The following is an 18479-nucleotide window of genomic DNA, read 5'->3' on the forward strand; positions in this document are numbered from 1 at the left end:
AGCATGGCAGTTGTTGTTGTTTGTTATTAAGCACAATGCTACACAAAGAACTATCTGTGCTCTGCCAAACATGAGTATCAAAACTTTGTTTCTAGCAGTATAAGTCCATAGACATACCACATTGCCACTGGGGAGGCTCAAGATGACAGATGAACAAATGGACAGATTTTTCATCTTTATGTAGTAGATGTGAAATATGTAGAACATTCTTCAATAAATGTTATATACAGTGGCACCCCTCCTCCTCTGATAATGAGTAGTAAGTGAAAGAAGTTGAAAAAAATTTTGTACATTGGATTTTTTAACTAGAATATCTTGGCATTAGAAATTTAACTATTTTCATTTTTTTCTTGGAGTCTGTTGCAAAGAATCAGCTAATTTTATTGTTCATAAAATTTTTTCAAATTAAAAAGTGCAATAATACTTCTTCTTTCCTTTTCTAGTCTCTGGATCCAAACAACCACTTGACATCCTTTAATCTCAGTATTTTAAGTGGAGATCCAGCTACAATGGAGATTGGAAAGTTTATTGATTACAAGCTGGAAATTTTAGTACCCCAGACTTCTCAGTTGGACCTTATTGTAGAGATTTTCACCAAGGAAGTGGCTGATCCGTCATATACACCTGGTCTAGCCTTGTACAATGTTGTTGTAGGCCCAAAACCAGATGGCATGGATTACAGTATGGTTTTGCCTGATGTCACCCACAGTGTTAGTGATGATATTCCTAATGTGGTAAGGAAGAAACTTGTGCAGCTATTTGTTCTGAATACTTATAAAAGATAAATTAAAAGAAATATATTTAATATTATACACATTTAATAGAATTTGTATACAAACCTTTTCAATAAAAATGTTTCCAAGAAAAGGTAACAGAATAAAATTCGTTTCTGCTTTTAAAAAATTTTTTTACAAATTAAATATGGTGGATTTTCTAACAGAATATTTATTTTAGAGTAGTAATTACTGATAAGGAATTGAATGTGCGAATATTTTGCTGTTCTCATGATGTCCTAACTTGATGCAAACGTATCACATACCTTTTATAACAATGCCTGTAGTGTGATACGTTCAGATAAATTGATTTTCCAAAGATAAATAAGGTACTTTTCAAAATAATGAAAGATTCAAGCAAGATATTTTTCATAAAGTATTCCTGAGTAAGTGAATTTAAGAGAAGAAAATAGAAACTGGTCACAATTGTACAAAAATGTAATAAACAATTTATATCATTTACAAATCCCCTTCGTGTGGATTCCTGTACGTGGTGAGGGAACCTCCCAGAGAAGGTTCTGTTCTTTCAGTTTACCTCCTCTGGGATCTAAACATCCACCCACGTGTTTGTCTAGTGTGGTGATCCGTGAAGGGGAGGAGATAATCCTGGTGGTTGAGGAGTTTAACCCTAACACACCACTTTGGCCTTCAATTCCTGTAGACGGGCGGCGCACCTAGGGTAAATCAGTTGGTCCACTTGGGCTAGGGTCAACAAAGTACCAGTATTGGATGTTCTTAACAGGTGTTGTGGACATTGTATCTGATGCTGGTGTTTGGGTATAGTGCTCACGAAACTCTGGCGTTGCTGCAGTGTCCTTGTTTTGCACTATAGTGCATCCCCTCATAGGGCTTTATGGTGGGTGAGGTTAGTGGGCACTGAAATGTAGCTTCTTTGTTATAGATAGCCCTCTTTCTAACAAAATAAATAAAAATGAAAGAATTGAAAAAACATATCATTGGAAAACGACCACACATGGACGATTCTGTTATACAATCACCATTACAACCAGATTCTACACCTCGATTTCTGATTCTCTGTTTCTTATCTGTGAAATCCTTGGGGAATATATCTCCATTTTTAATTCAGAAGGGATCAGATGGACTTGTTGGCTCCCCAAAGTCAGTAAAGAAGTTGTGTTCTGGAGACATTTTGGGGGAAACATCTTCACCACAACATACCAAACTCCTCTTGAAATCAAAAGCCATTGGCAATATACCCATTGACGTTACTCCCCATGCGACTTTAATTCTTCCAGAGGAGTTATAGTTGAGGGGAATTTAAAGAACATTCCCGAATCAGAAATCCTCGCTGGTTTCTCCAGCAAAGGCTTTACTACGGTACACCGAATTTTCACCTGTAAAGACAGAAATGTGGACTCTACCAATGTTCTGATACTAACGTTTACATCACTACGTCCTCCTGTCACAGTCAAAGCAGGTTATCTGAACTGCAAGGTAGGTCTTACATTCCTAACCCTCTCAGAAGTTTCCAGTATCAACAATTTGGTCACACAAAAACATCATGTTATGGTTCTTTGGGATGTGCTCATTGTGGTGGTCAAGGCCACGATGCTTACAAGTGCAACCTTGAACCACACTGTATTAACTGTAGTGACCCATACCCCTTTAATTCTATTTCTTGCCCTAAATGGGTAAGAGAGGAAGAGGTGCAACGCTTAAAGACTGTTAATAATATCACCTACTCAGAGGCTCGGAAATTATTGTCCCTAACTCTATCTCGGACATATGCTGCTGCACTCAATTCCAGTACCACAGTGGAAATGCAGACGGATTTTTTTGTGCCTCCAACAGAGTCGTTTGCAAAACATCTTAAGAATCTTGTGCCCTCCATAATTAAAAATGTTGATGCATCTATGTCTTCTTCCATCTCTGTCCCTACCACTCCTTCCAGTAACTGCTCAGTTTCACTTCCTTTAGATTCAAATGTTTCCTTGGGTCCATCCTATTCTGCAGCTCCAAAAAGTAAATCGACCATTCGTTCACGCCCTCAGTCATTATAATCTTTGTCCATGGCAGGATCCATGGAGGTTGATGGATCTTCGTCTAATAAAGAAAAAACGTGGTTGCAAACAGAAGATTTCCCCGCCACATTCTCCTCCACATAAGTAACAATGGCTACTCTGGTCCAGTGGAACCTTCGAGGTTTTTGATCAAATTTAGATGACATTAAGGATTTGATTGATTCTTACTATCCCATGTGCCTGTTGATACAATCACCCTTCGGCAATTTTCCTTCTATAGAAATGACATGTCATATGATGGACGAGTGCATGGTCCATCACATAACCTGTCATTTCTTTCCAAGGAAAATTGCCGAAGGATGAATGCATGGTGGGGTGGCATTGCTGGTTGATCAATGTGTGCCCACTCTGTCCTTGTCATTTGATACACTCTTAGAGGCTGTAGCCATCCGTGTTTCTTTGGGTTGCACCATCACTATTTGTTCTCTCTACCTGCCTCCTGAAGAGATGTGTAATCAGTCAGACCTTGATGCCCTCATTGAGCAGTTACCATTCCCCTTTTTACTACTGGGGGATTTTAATGGACATAATCCCTTTTGGGTAGTATTGATGGGAAGGGTCGTGCATAGAGCATATGATCTTGGACCATAACATGTCTCTCTTCAATACTGGTTCTTATACTTATTTTCATGCATCTAGTCAGTCTTTTACTGATATAGATCTTTCTGTTTGCTCCTCTTCAATTTCACTTACTTTTCTTGGAGAGTCAACAGTAATCCACGGAGCAAAGATCATTTTCCTATCATTTTGAGAGAGACTGGTCGTAGTCAATGCCATCTGACCCGCGTGCCTCGATGGAAGTTGGACCAGACTAACTGGACTTCTTTCATCACTCACTCATAACTTGATCCTGCCATCGTGTGTAAGCCATCGATAAATGACTGTGTGGCAGCAGTAGCTGACTGTATTGTCCAGTGTATTCCTAAAGCCTCGACACGTTTCCCACAGTATCCTCGTCCTTGATAGAATCCTACCTGACACATGACAAGAGAAGCTCAAAAACGGGCTTGGATATCTTTCGTGGAAATTCTACACTTTTAAACCACATTGCATTTTAGCAAACCCTTGCACATGCTTGGCAGGTCAGATGTCAAAGCCAGAAGGAATCTGGGATTAAATATACCTCTAGCATTTTTTCTACCACCAGTTCCAAAATAATATGGGACAAAATTCGAAAGGTTAATGACCAGTATTTTTCTTCCTCTTTCCATCTTGTTCTCTGATGGCCAGAAAGTTGCTAACACCAGAGCATTGCCAATACTCTCGGCAAAAGCTTTTCTCATGCATCTAGCACTTCTGCTTTATCCTCCATCTTCTCAGCCATCAAAACATGGGCAGAACGATCGCCTTTTTCCTTTTAGACAGATCGTCTCTATAACTATAATCACCCCCTTAGACTGGTGGAACTTAAACTACTCTTCATAGGTCTGGCATTATATCAGTTGGACCTGATGATCTCCATTACGAGATGGTGTGCCATCTCTCTCCTGCTTCTCTTGCTATTCTTCTGATTGTTTTTAACTGGATCTGGCAGCAGAATGTTTTTCCCGATGCTTGGCACCATGCTATTGTATTCCCTTTCCTAAACCTAGAAAAGATTCCAAGATTCCTTTAAACTACTGCCTAATTGCTTTGACGAGTTGTCTCTGTAAGATTTCAGAGAGAATGGTTAATGCTCGTCTTGTTTGATTCCTCGAATCAAACAACCTCCTCTTACCTACTCAGTGTGGGTTCTGAAGACATCTCGTGTCAGTCGTCAAACATGAGATATATTGAGCAGCAGCTATAGACTGCCCTCAATCATTTACTGATGTGGAACACAGCAAATGCTTTCAACCTTTCTTTCTCCAAAACTGTTTGCAAACACTTTGCACTCATTGGGTATTTACGCTGATCCTGAACTTTGTATTGGTGAAACTGTGCTTCCCGAGATCCCTTGGGGCTTATATTTGACCAGAAGCTGACCTTTATTCCACACATCAAGCAGATATGTGTCAAGTGTACAAGGGCACTGAATGTCCTCCATGTCTTCTCTTCCACCTCTTGGGGGTTGGATTGATGTTCCGTGCTAAAAATCTATTGTGCCCTTACTCAGTCAAAACTAAGCAATGGGTCTCTGGTCAATAGTTCTGCAAGGACTTCATCCTTGAAAATGTTGGGCACTGTTTATCATCAGGGGCTTCGACTCTGTACAGCAGCCTTCTGCACTTCTCCAGTCCAGAGTTTGTACATGGAGTCCCATGAACCCCTTCTACACCTTCGTTGTTTCCAACTGTCTTGCTTCAAAACTTTGATCTTTACCACAGCATCACACATGGGGTTGTGTTTTCCTTCATCAGTGGGCCACACTTTTTCATAATATATGGTTTGCCAGTATTCCTTTTAGCCTTCATCTCCATGTGTAGTTGGATAAATTAGGTCTATCTGTGGATGACATAGCGGTATCCACAGATCAGCTCATCTCACTATGACTAATTACTATCCCCAAACGTGACCTTTCTTTGAGTCATCTAAAAAAGACAAAAACTCCTAGTTGGAAGTATTGCCTTCTATTTGCCAAACAACTTTTGAACCATCCTTCCATTCTCATTTATACAGATGGTTCAAAATCTGATGACTCTGTGGGCTCTACCATTGTTTGCTATGATTCGGTTGTTGCACACAGAATCTCCTCTACAGTTTCTGTGTTCACTGCCATTTTGTACACCATTTCTCTTGCCCTGTAAACATAGAAGCTATGCAGTATCTTAACTGTACTTGGAAATGAAAGAATGTTAAGAAAATGCTCATAAAACTGTGTGCTTCTGCAGTGTTTCAATCTACATTATTGCAAATATTTTAAACATGATCAAATATAAATGAATATAACAAGTTTACATTTGATATCATATTTACCCTATTGTACATACCTTTTATTTAACGCTCATAGTTTCACCAGTATTTCAATTTAATCCAGTTGAAATATCTTACACTAATTTTTCCTAAAAAACACCAGGTAAAACTGTTTTCTCATAGATGTAGTGTGAGTATCTTTGTAACATTTATAATTCCATGAAAATTCACCATATACCAAATATTTCTTTCGTATGTACTATGAAAATAACAAATGAATTGTATATTCAAATAATATTTTTATGAGATCTTAACATATAAATTAAATCTTTTGTTTCTGTAATTGTTGCTTTTGTAATTGATACATTTCTCTCATACAGCATTGATGAAAGATTTTATGTAATGTTTACAATGTATAAGGTCACACACCTGTTATTTTTACAAGTATATATATGTATTACTAGATACATATATCTACATTACACATCAGTATATACATCAGTAGCATTTAAAAGACTACTTCTAGCTTGAGTGTAAGTTGCTCCAGTAAACGTCCATGGTTATTTCTGAAAATATGATTTAGTAGCTGTGGTAGCATAATATATTGTCATTTATGAGCAATGAAACTTAGCATGTCTTTGTTTTCATGCATCACAAAATAAGTACACTATGGCAGAATTTACCCAAACTAAGAGTTTTTGCTTAAAATCTTATCATCCAGATCAGGTGAATGATTCTTTTGGAATATTGGAAGACATTTCATTTTAAAAAATTAATCAGTAGTACAGTGAGCAAGGGTTTTAAAGTTCTTTCAGCTAAGTTTGTGAACCTTTAGCCATCATCTTTAGTTCAGAAAACTATTGATAGTCCAGTTTGCTTATTTGGAATAAGGCACATAACTAGACAATGAACTATCTGAACTTTGCCTGCCATGGCTATCAAAACCCAGTTTTTAGTGATGTGAGTCACAGATATACTGCTGTGCCACTAGGGGGCTGATAATCTAGATGTTATATCAGCCATCATAACTATGTCAATCGAGAACATGTCATTCAGTGTCCTTTTGATCCCACTTATTTTGAAATTCTGCTCTGTAGCTTGGAAAGTAAGGGTAGTGAAACTCTTTCAACCTAGCTTATCTTACAATTAACAAAGTGTTCCAAGTGTAAATAATCAATTTGTAATAATACAGGATAGTACATACATTGTACCATACAATACTACACAGTAGCTTGGGGAGTGTGTGTGTGTGTGTTTTTTATATAAAGTCACATCAAGCTATCTGCTGAGTCCACTGATGGGAATCAAACCCATGATTTTAGTATTGTAAATCCATAGATTTACCACTGTACTAGTAGGGGACAGTTTGGAGAGCAAGAGCTGTGGTGCCCTTTCAACTTAGTTTTCACATTCTACTGGCATATATGTATAATTCATATATTGTACAATGAACATCACTTGATAGCTTGGGAAGCAAGGAATTCCAATTCCTTTCAGTCATTGACTGTTCAAGCTGCTGGTAAACATTAACAATCAGTTATTGTTAGAGGCTTTGCTGAATTTTGAAGATATCTTTCCCTAGTTGATCCAGCTCATCTTTTTCTTGCTTGTTGTATACAGTCAGACAAGTACTTTTGACTCTTTCTTTCTTTTTTGTTGAAGTAGGATGGTTCAAGGCATGCTGTCATCAATCTCTAACTCATCCTTCTTCTATCCTTACATCTGATTAAGTGAGTTCATAAGAGATTTATCAGTAACATACATATGTGACAGAGTGGCATGCATTATGTACTTTTTTGTATCTTGCAATTGTCCTAACTTGTATGTTAGTGGACTGACACTTTGGAGCATGAGGTAAGGTCCTGTCCAGTCAAACATATGTTCATGCTGTGGTACTGACATGTACCAAAGTCATACTCACTTTCCACTCTGTTACTCTTTTTCCTTTACTGTTTTATCTTAGTACATTTTCGGTCACTTGACAAGCTTTCTTATCTGTTAATGTACAAACTCATGTACATCAATTAATAAATACCTTAATCAATACCCATATTTGTGTGGATATTGTGGATTATATATTCTAGGCAAAGAACCATGTCTTGCATATACAGAAATCAACAGATGATTTAGTTGGTCTATTCCTTTCTGTCTTTTTCTTCCCAAATTCTGTTCCAGGTGCCTTTGCTTAAGGTCAGGCACATTACCTTTTTTCTTGGAGTTTCACCTTCATCATCCATTGGAGGATGCTCTCCAGTCAAGCATGTCACCCTCCCTTCATATCTTCATTTCTTATTACCTTCATTGGGTAGCTGTTCCTTCCTTGTTGGTGTACCACCTTCCTCTTGTTTCCATCCTTCAAACTTCAGAACAGTTTTGACTGGCTAAGTTATTTTTCTATGTATATATTTTTCCAATCAGGGGCATGTTTCATGTAGGATTTGGAATTCACTCAGGGCATATTTCTTCTATGTATCTCAAATTTGCACTGTAGAGCCATGAAGAAATAATAAAACACAATATACCCCTGGCCAATAATGCACACTTTTGAGTTGAAGTGTACCACAAGATCACTAGTAGATTTTTTTTCCACACTATATTTGCTTCATTAATATATCCATACCAGACTTACTAACCCAGGGATTTGCAAGGGTAAGGCAGAAGGGGGATGGCTACCCAGCCCTTCCATTACTTTAATTATCTTCTTTTCAGTATAGGATTTTTGTGGTCACCCACTGCACTGTTTCCAGCGTTGGCATTCTTCTTGGCTCTCCACCATGTTTTATTCCTCCCTTGTTCTTCTAGAGGAGTATGGGAGTCCTTGCCACTGAGGTGGTGAATCATTGAGGTATCATCCTAAATGTTATCACTTTCGTTCAATAGAGAGTAGTAGGTGGTGGTGTTCTACTGGTGTAGACAGCATTCAATCCTCCTATCATGCTCTCCACCTCTGTGTAGTGTGATAAGGTTGGTGTTGCACTCAGCTTCTGTGCAGTTCTATCCAGAGAGTATGTTTGTATATATTTTACAAGAGAACTCAATTTCTATGCAGTGGGGCCCAGAGGTTGATGTCAAGCTTCAACTTTTGTGTGATACTATCTAGAGGATGATGTTGCTTTGGAGTAGATCTGTCACATTGCAGTTCCACCTACAACTGGAACTCCTTGTTATACTATCACCTGGATGTTAGTTCCAAGTGAATGTTTTTATATTAGAGCTGGATCAGTTATCATAAATGCTTATACAAGTGTTCACTGTGATTCTTCATCCTCACTCTGATTTTTTAGTTTTGGCTAAAATTCTCCACCTCAGTGTGGTGAGTCCCAGAGGCTGATGTTGCAAATGCATGCACTCCAACTTCTCAACAGTCCTATCCAGAGGATGATGTTGTTTGGGGCAAATGTTCTCCCTGTATAACTCTACCTCAGAGTTTTTACCCTGAGGTTGCTATTGCACTGAGGGGTTTCTATCAGATTGGATTTCATTTGATGTAAAATGCCATATTGGCACATCCCTTTATTCCATCATTTGAATGTTAGTTTATGAGTGGTTGTGGATTTGTACACATCTTCCAATTAGTAGATTGGTTTAATATCTATGTAATTCTGTTCTACTCAACTTGAGGTGAATACAGTGTGGACCATCCTCCTACCAAGGGCCAGAAGTAGTAATCCCAATACCACTAGATTTTGGACTGGATTTGAGTGGCTGTTTATGGTCCATTGTGCCCTAGCTACTCTATGCCTTGAAACACATCAATTTTAGCTTTCCTCACTTTCCTGTCTGTAGATGGCTTTTCTATAGTCTTTCTTCAGTGAGATTGAGATTCTGTTATAGTGTGGTTGAAATTCAAATTAACCTGTTTTTTTCCTTCCTTTGATTGTACTTCCTTGTGCCTGAGTATGCAAAACCTATTTCTACACTGTTAGAGGATACCTGGTAAAGAAATGGTGTGGTTTCCAACAAGGATCACACTTCATGGGTGTTATACAAATGCTTTCGAAGGATACTTATTTTTATCCCTTGCACCAGTCCCTCCACCTTTTCACTGTGGCATTCTAGCTATACATCTGAGAGAAGGTAATGTAATGTATTAGAATTATTTTCCAATACTGAAAATATATTCAGTAGGTACTTACCTCTCTCAAACTTTCCACTTTTCCTTCCAAGTGAAAACTGGTGCTTTTCTACTTTGCTTAATATTGAAGTGATATCTCAGTAAAATCAAATAGAGGGAGTCAAATGCCTATTGACTGAGGGTTATTACACGTGAGACACAGTTTAACCATTTGATCATGGGGTAGTGGGAGTACAAGGCTTGTGGTATGTGAAAAAAGTTTAGCATATCAAGGACAGCACTTGCACAAGCATAGCCATGAAATATATTTTAAGTACAGAAAAATAATAAATTTAAGATCACCCAAATTCTGTTGTATATTTTATGAAATTAAAGCTTATAATGCATTTAATGTTAACATAATTTCTTTTTAAGTAATAAATTCTTCAAGTGCCAGAAACGTTCTAAACATTTGTGTGAATATCAAAAGATAAGGATACATTTGAATTTTGTGTCATAAAAAGTTATATTTTAATTGAACCACCATTAGGACAGTGTTTTTTCGTTTTCATCGTATTACTTCCTTTCTCACTGTTAGCTTGAGTAAAGTCAGTTAACTATCATTAGGAATAGAAATATTTTCAAGATCAATCTTGTAATGATGTGGTTGAGTAAGATTTATTCAAGTTTTTAAAATAATGTGAAATTTCTTGCAGGAGCTCATGTTTAGTTTTGCAGTTTGATATTTCATATGATTTACATCAAGTTCGGCAAATAAATAGTACCAGGAATAAAGGTATTATTAAAAAAAGAAAGTATTTGTAGAAATTAAGTCTACACCATAAAAAATTGTAATGACATTATATGTCATTATAATGTTTTTATTTACTCATAAACATGGATAGTCATTTGTAAGCTATGACGTGTAAAGTTTTTCTTATTATTATTTATTTTCATTTCTTGAACAGAATGATCGGGCCATAATAGACTTTGGGATGGTTTCAAATCCTGGAGGAGAAAATATAATAGTTATCACGTTTTCTGTGACCATGGTCAGAAACAGCATTGTTGACCAGAAGAAATATTACGTGACTGCTGGTGCTGAATATGACAATGAAAATTACGTGTGGGTTGGACAGTCTGAAGTAATAGCTAATGATATTACATCAGTAAGTTTTAAATATGCAGGTTAAGTAACAAGTATTTTGATTCTCTTAAGGTTAATGCACGACAAGTACCTTAACCAATGTTAGAAAATTCTTTTTATTAATTATTTTATCAAAAGTAAAGTTTATTTTAATAAGTATAAAATTAAAATGCATGCATTACCTGTGTAACTTGGTATTTTACCCAAAGTGGGTGACAAGATATATAAATCTGCATCACATGAGCATCAGGACTTATGAATTTTGATGTTTATAAACTCATATTGGAACAGTGCACATAATGTGGTTTATTTTGTACAATGTCTTTTTATGTTATAACTAGAATTTTTTGAATTCAAGGTACAATTTGTCATGATATCTAAAAAATGTTCTGAGATTGGGGCAATTTTTATAAGAAAACTGTGCTGTTTTGTTTATACAGTAACACTTAAAATATAATTAAACATCACAGAAAAGATTTGGTACATCATTAGAATTTCCAGAAAATAATAAAGCATTATAAAGGAAGTAAATTAAGATTGAAGAATTATGCAAAGATCTTTTGATTTGTAATACTTGGGTGCCAATTGAAAAACACACATATCAACAAGTAGACCTTTAGTTCCTGAAGCATTTATTCTTCAAAGTTTCTCTGAGACCTACATAATTGTACATAAAAAAGAAAAGTTTAGTTTACCTTTAAAGCACTGTTAGTGTTTTTTTTTGTATTTTGTTTATAGCAAAAAATGCACCAACACTCGCATAAAATTTAAAATTGTATCACAATTTTTTCAGGAATAATGAAAGTGACTCCTTTTAATTCCTAACTGGGTTAAGTTATTATCCTGTTTAATGGTGGTTCCTAATTATCAAACTTGGCATGGCCAGGTGGTTAAGGCAGTCAACTTGTAATCCGAGGGTTACGGGTTCAAATCCCCATCACGCCAAGCATGCTCTCCCTTTCAGCTGTGGAGGCATTATAATGTGATGGTCAATCCTACTATTCATTAGTTGTCTTCCCTCTAGTCTTACACTGCTAAATTAAGGACAGCTGGTGCAGATACCCCTCGTGTAGCTATGCGCAAAATTCAGAACAAACCAAACATTATAGCTATCTGAATGATAGGCATTGTATACTTTTGAAACTTTTTGGTTGTAATACTATGTTTTCAGAAATATATTAAAGAATTAACACTCATATTTTTTTCTTATATCAGACTGTAAAAAATGCTATTGATAATTCATCAAGATCCATTTCATAGAATTTATATAAATTATCAAATCAGTTGCTAAGTTGCAAGAGATCTAGTCATTACATGTTCAATCACTTCTGATTCAAAAGTTAATTTCAACAGCATTTAATAATAGCTATCATGGAGTTGTGATTTTTTGGAGAGTAAGTTGAGAAGAGTGTGAGGTGTTAAAAGCTCAGATTAACTCTAATATTCTATTTTGTTGGAATGAAGGGAGAAGACACCCGAGAAGCAGAGGTGGATATCAATGGACCTGAAACTATTGCTCTTGACAGTGCTGGAATTTTCACTGTAGATGCTTATCTGTCATTCCGGTCTGATATTGTTTCATTTGAAGTTCTTGGTCCTACAAATGAACAAGATGTCATATCAATAGGAAACTTGGGAATTATAGGTAAAAACAAAATTGTTTCTGCCGCAAAATATGGTTTGGTTTACTATTATCTATTATTCAGAAAACTGGATAACAAGTTCCTCATTTTGAATGTCTGAGAACTGCATCTTAAAATAGCGTCATTCATCACAAGTCTAGATAGTTGATAAAAGAAAATATATGATAGACTTTTATAAGTTTTAGAGTTAAGTGACTTAAACTGAATTAATGTTCGTTTTCCAAAAATCTTTAGAATTAAAAAAAACAAAGTAAAATAATATTGTTTTTATGTTTTACAAACAAAAAGAATACAAAAATCACTATTAACAACTGCTCAACAATTTCACAATTTTCTAGATAACTGATACCTTTTTGTGTTTTATATCATTTTATGTAGTGCATAATATTTATCTTTAAACTCACAAGTTAAACCTGACCATGTTGACTCATTCACTGGCAAAACAATAGCTCACAGCTTAATATGTTTGGTACTGTTTGTTTGGGTTACAGAAATGAACATTTTGTATCCAAAATATTTATTATAAAATTGATTTGTAAAAACGGTAAATATGGTGAATGTGTTGGTTTATTATGCATATATTATCACACATAACAGTGGTAATATCTGTCTGTAGGGCAATACTAAAAAGTCAGCAATTCACATAACTACGCAATAGATGGCATAATATGTGTGATCTAACTACAGCCAAGATGGAAACAAGATATTTCAACTGCCATAAACACTCATTTTTATCTTTATTTAGAAAGGAGAGGTGTGTCTTATATGAATGTGTATGTACGGGTACACAGATTGTTCTTGTGTGAATTGTTAACTCTTATGACTGTGTATAAATATTAAGAAAACAAATTGTTATGCCTAAACTGTTATCAGTAATAGTATTGCAATGTATTTCATTGCAAGTTTCTGTACTTAATAACAAACATGCATATGTAATTAGATGATAATTATGTGTTAAATACAACATCTGCAACTGTAAATTACAGCTGGACTGTGACAACTGATCATGTTGTTGTGCCAATATCAGTCTTTACAAGTGACACAAGGTTGAAACTCTTGACTATGAATAAATTTCATTGACTATGCTGGTCACCTGTCTGTTATGATATAATTTTGGATGGATGTACCAGTATGGCCTGTATACCCACTGGATATTGATTGACTGATTATTCAAATAAAAATTTATATTTCCTAAGACAATACAGTGATAGTATCAAAATATCAATATAAAATACTAAAATATATATCACTGCAAGGGAACCTATATAATAAATATTTTACAGAATGACATGGAATTTTTACATGAAAAACAAACGTTCTTTGGTGGGCTGCTATGCATTGCTGTTTTTTTTAATAATTATTTCACCAATATAAAGTATTGAAATGTTAGAAGATATTATGCACAGGTACAAAACAAAAAAAACAAAAAAATCATATATATTTAAATATATATGAATACACTACTCACAAAAGTTAAACGATAATGAGGTTTGGATATGTTTTTACAAAATCTGAATAAAAGACACAGATGTTCAATGTTGAGAAAATTTCTTTATAACAAATATCACTGGTAAATACTACAAAACAAATTTAAAAATCATGTACAAATAATTAAATAAAAGCAAAATCAACAAAAAAAGCCAATATTTAACTTTAGAATTATCAAAGAAACAATAACTTATTAAGTCTTATTAAACAAAATGAGTCTTTACTAGCTGGTAAGTCTTTCTCTTTTATAACTTCTCTATACCTGTTTCTCAAACTGCTGGTGACATTTCAGACATGCTGGGGCAGCACTGCTCACTCCTGGATGAATGCAGGTCTGAGCTACTGGACAACAGTTGTAGGAGTTGCTTGTATGTCTCTAGCTGCTCTGTCTAGCTGATACCACTCATGCTAAATTAGGTTTAGGTCTGGTGACCAAAAAAGCCAGGCTAATATCTGTATTTCTTAATCTTAAAAGAAAATTGTTGCATGACACTGTAAGGATAGCTGTTATCCTGCTTATACATGAACTCATTTCTGAAAGCTCTGGCAGAAGGGTTAATAATAGGTATTAGGATGTTATCCACGTAATATCTTTTTGTTAGAGATCCTCCATCTAGTGGCCTGGCATACCAAAGCCTGTTAAGGCGTGCGACTCGCATCCCCGTTGCGCCAAACATGCTCGCCCTTTCAGCCGTGGGGGCATTATAATGTTACGGTGAATCCCACGATTCGTTGGTAAAAGAGTAGCCCAAGAGTTGGCAGTGGGTGGTGATGACTAGCTGCCTTCCCTCTAGTCTTACACTGCTAAATTGGGGACAGCTAGCACAGATAGCCCTCGAGTAGCTTTGTGCAAAATTCAAAAAAACAAACAAACAAACAAATCCTCCATCTACCACAAAAAGGTCTGTAGATGCCATCACAGACCATAATTAATTCATGCCTAATAATATCATGGTGGGCAGTGTTACAGTCTAAATCTTACTCTTTCATATCTCCAGACACTTGCACATGGATCACTTGAAGATACACTGAACCTGCTCTCATCTGTGAACAGTACAGTGTCCCATTGCTGAAGGGACCAGATGACATGCTCCTGAACAAATGTCATCTAAGCTGTTTTGTGCCTTGAGATTAATGCAGTAGCTCTAACTGGACTCTCCTGGACTTGAGCCTGGCCTTATGAAGCCTATTCCTGACTGTTGGGTTTTTACTGGGCTGTAATTCTTTATATTAGGTGTCTGTGATGTGTTGGCAATAAATGAGAACAATAAATACACAGCACACAATCCACTTGTTTTAAGATACTATATTGATTACTAGTCAAATGTATGTACAAACAAATTCTTTACACTGTAAGTTATCACACTTGAGTCTAGAGCTTTAAATAATATACTTTTACATCAAAAGTACATACAACTGGCTCAGTTACTTTCGAACTCAACTGATGACACAAATTATTTCTTTGCTTCTTTTTTTATCATGATACAATAGTCATAAATTCACTTACATTACCCTGTGGATTACTGTAGTTGTCTTCATAGCTTTAAATAATTCTCTTATTTTTGTTAAAGTCCACATAGGTTGATCCATTTACTTTGAAACACCTATTTTACAAGATAAATTATTATTCTTATCTCTGTTGTTACAATACCACTGTTAAACTCTTTTTAGATATCATCTGTTATAACTGAACTAACAATCACACAGTCCAATTTCATTTTCACTAATTTAATTTTTTTCTAAGTTACTTTAACTTCTTGTATTCACTTATATTTATAACACGTGATGAATAGTATAGAACTATCTAGCCTTTGAGTGACAACAGTATTACACATAACTAAACAAATGTGGAAGCTTCAAGTAAAATGGCATCAACAATATTACTAACTAAAGCCAAGTACAACAATTTAACCATATACATAAGGTATGAGTTATGTAATGAAACAAATCATAACTGTCACTTTTAAAATAATTAACTTTTAACACTCTTGTTATAGAAACTAAATAATAATTAAATATGAAATATATAAATACACTAAATAAAAACTCTTAAAGTAAACAGTCTTGTATATCCAAAACTAACTATTAAGAATAATACATGCACTCCAGTGGCTTGCTGAAACTTGTTCCTATAGCTCCTAGCTTATCTAAAGGGCTTAATTCTGCAGCTATCAGTTGTATACTGCACCTGTAACTTTTCTGTGATCCTGGCCTTCTAGTGTATTCACCTGTGGCCTGATATTCTTGTACAATGTACTGGCCACAGATGGTGACACTCCCAATGTTGTGCCACCTCAGTCTGGGTGCAGATCTTCTAAAGCATTATGATGATCCTGCAATCTTCACATTCAGTTAATTGATTTCTAATAGCTTTATTTCAACATTGAATATCTTTTTTAAACTATAGGTAGAGTTAACGAGATTTTTTTACAATAAGCATGCTAAATTTGAATAAAAATTAAACTTATAAATATACAAATTTAAAGGTACGTCATTTTGCAAGTAGCTTTAGCACAGAGGCTTTTTAAAATAATTCTTAATTGAGTTATTAAAGAGAGCATTGGCAATACATGTTAAAGAGAAACTTGAGAGTTGCTAACTATTTTTATTGTAATGTGGAAATTACCTACAGAGAAAATAAATCAAAAAAGAATTCAAATTTATGAATACATTTCATTATTATTGGGTATTTAAGGAACAAGGTAGAAAGAGTAAGTGAATGTAAGAAAGTGAGAATGTGTAGACACAAGAATAACAGTATTGTAGAATCATTTGCAGGTAATTTTGGCTCTAGGATACATGTCAGGATCAGATCACTAACAATCTTGCTTGTTATGAGTGGTGGTATGCATGTTAGCATACAGTAGCTTGTGTTTTGGTGCTTAATCGTTAAATAATTGCTTTTAAAAACAAGTAAATATAAACATGGGTAAAAGACTTATAGTGAAGTAAAATTATATACTTATTGATTTCTTAGAGCATAGGTAAACCAATCTTTTTAATCTTTGTTTCCTCATGGAAAGCTGAGGAAATGACTTCATATTACATCTAAGATTGTCAAAGGTGCATTTCTAGGAATAAGAAATAGTAATTTAGAGTTAAAGATATGAGAGAACCTGATAACTGTAGAACAAAAAACCAATTTTTTTATGTTTGGTTTATTCGATTTGTGAGAGAGATTTTAATTTTTATTGTAAAGATTTCTTCAGATTAAAAAAATGTTAGGCAAATCTTCTTTAAAATAGATTGTAATGGATGAGTTTATAATTTACTTTGGTTCATTTTTGTATTTTACTTTATTGAAATGATGAGCAATTTTCCTTAGCTTTTGTTAAAAGTTGAAGAGTGTCATTACTTCAGTTGTGTGTACTCATACAGTGAAAGAGACATAAAACGAAGGAAATATCAGCCTCTCATTTTAACTCTTTCCAGTGATTTCTCATCACTGGGCCAGAGAGCTTAGTTTTCAAACTCAGAGTAATGATAACAATGTTGTTACAGTAACTAGCATCAGAAAAAAAAAACTCTTATTCTAATTTGTGAAACAGTTACTTAATAAAATATTATAGCACTGACATTATATATATATATATATATATGGCAAAAATGTTTACAAGCAAATTAATCTATGATTTCTGTGTTAAGAAAGTCATTCTTGGAATATTCAGAAGAAAACTTATTTGTGTGTTGTTCTTACTATCCAGGTTTCGGAAGTCGATTTTACTCTATACCACAAAATATATATCATTATAAGATGCAACGCACAGATTCTGAAACTGGAGATTCCTATTTGTCAGCCACCCTTAATATGGGCTTGGTAACAAACAGTGGTAAGTTAACATAATTGTAGATTACCAGTAAAACTACACTTCTGTTGCAAGAACAGCATTTTAATTACTGCATGTAAGAAGGAAACCAAAAATATAACTCATAGCTGTTAACAATAAAATAACAATTTCGTATTTTATAAACACTGTCTGTTAATATATCAATAAATATATTTATTATTTGTAATATTTAGTGTCATTTTAGTCTAAAAATAATAAGTGGTTATATTTAGAATAAAATTTAATGAAAAAATGCATAAGAAGAAGTATTTAAAAATCAAAATATTTTACACTAAAAGTACTAGTTAAATTTGTTTCTACTGTATATATAAACTGAATAATAAGTGTTTTTTCATTTGAGCAAACTGTTGTTTATTCTAAGAAATTACTTGTCATATTTTGTATATTTAGTAATTGACTTACATTATTACAATAGCACAAATTATCTTGATTTTTGCCCTTGCATGGCCAGGTGGTTAAGGCACTTGACTTGTAATCTGAGGGTTGCAGGTTCTAATCCCCATCCCACCAAACATGTTTGCCCTTTCAAGTTATGGGGGCATTATAATGTGATGGTCAATTCCATTATTCATTGGTAAAAGAGTAGCCCAAGAGTTGGCAGTGGATGGTGATGACTAGCTGTCTTCCCTCTAGCTTTACACTGCAAAATTAG

General features: G+C 34.8%; 1 protein-coding gene across 1 annotated transcript in view; it reads left to right on the forward strand.

Annotated features, from left to right (window-relative positions):
• LOC143238644 (uncharacterized) overlaps positions 1-18479 on the forward strand; it is a 121355-nt gene that overhangs the window by 51270 nt on the left and 51606 nt on the right. Inside the window, exons 6-9 of the mRNA XM_076479050.1 lie at positions 444-734; positions 10670-10870; positions 12313-12493; positions 17684-17809. Coding sequence (XP_076335165.1) covers positions 444-734; positions 10670-10870; positions 12313-12493; positions 17684-17809 — 799 coding nt within the window. The remainder of the gene's footprint in view (positions 1-443; positions 735-10669; positions 10871-12312; positions 12494-17683; positions 17810-18479) is intronic.

This window comes from Tachypleus tridentatus, chromosome 13 (assembly GCF_004210375.1).
Source record: "Tachypleus tridentatus isolate NWPU-2018 chromosome 13, ASM421037v1, whole genome shotgun sequence".
NCBI classification, from domain to species: Eukaryota; Metazoa; Arthropoda; class Merostomata; order Xiphosura; family Limulidae; genus Tachypleus; species Tachypleus tridentatus.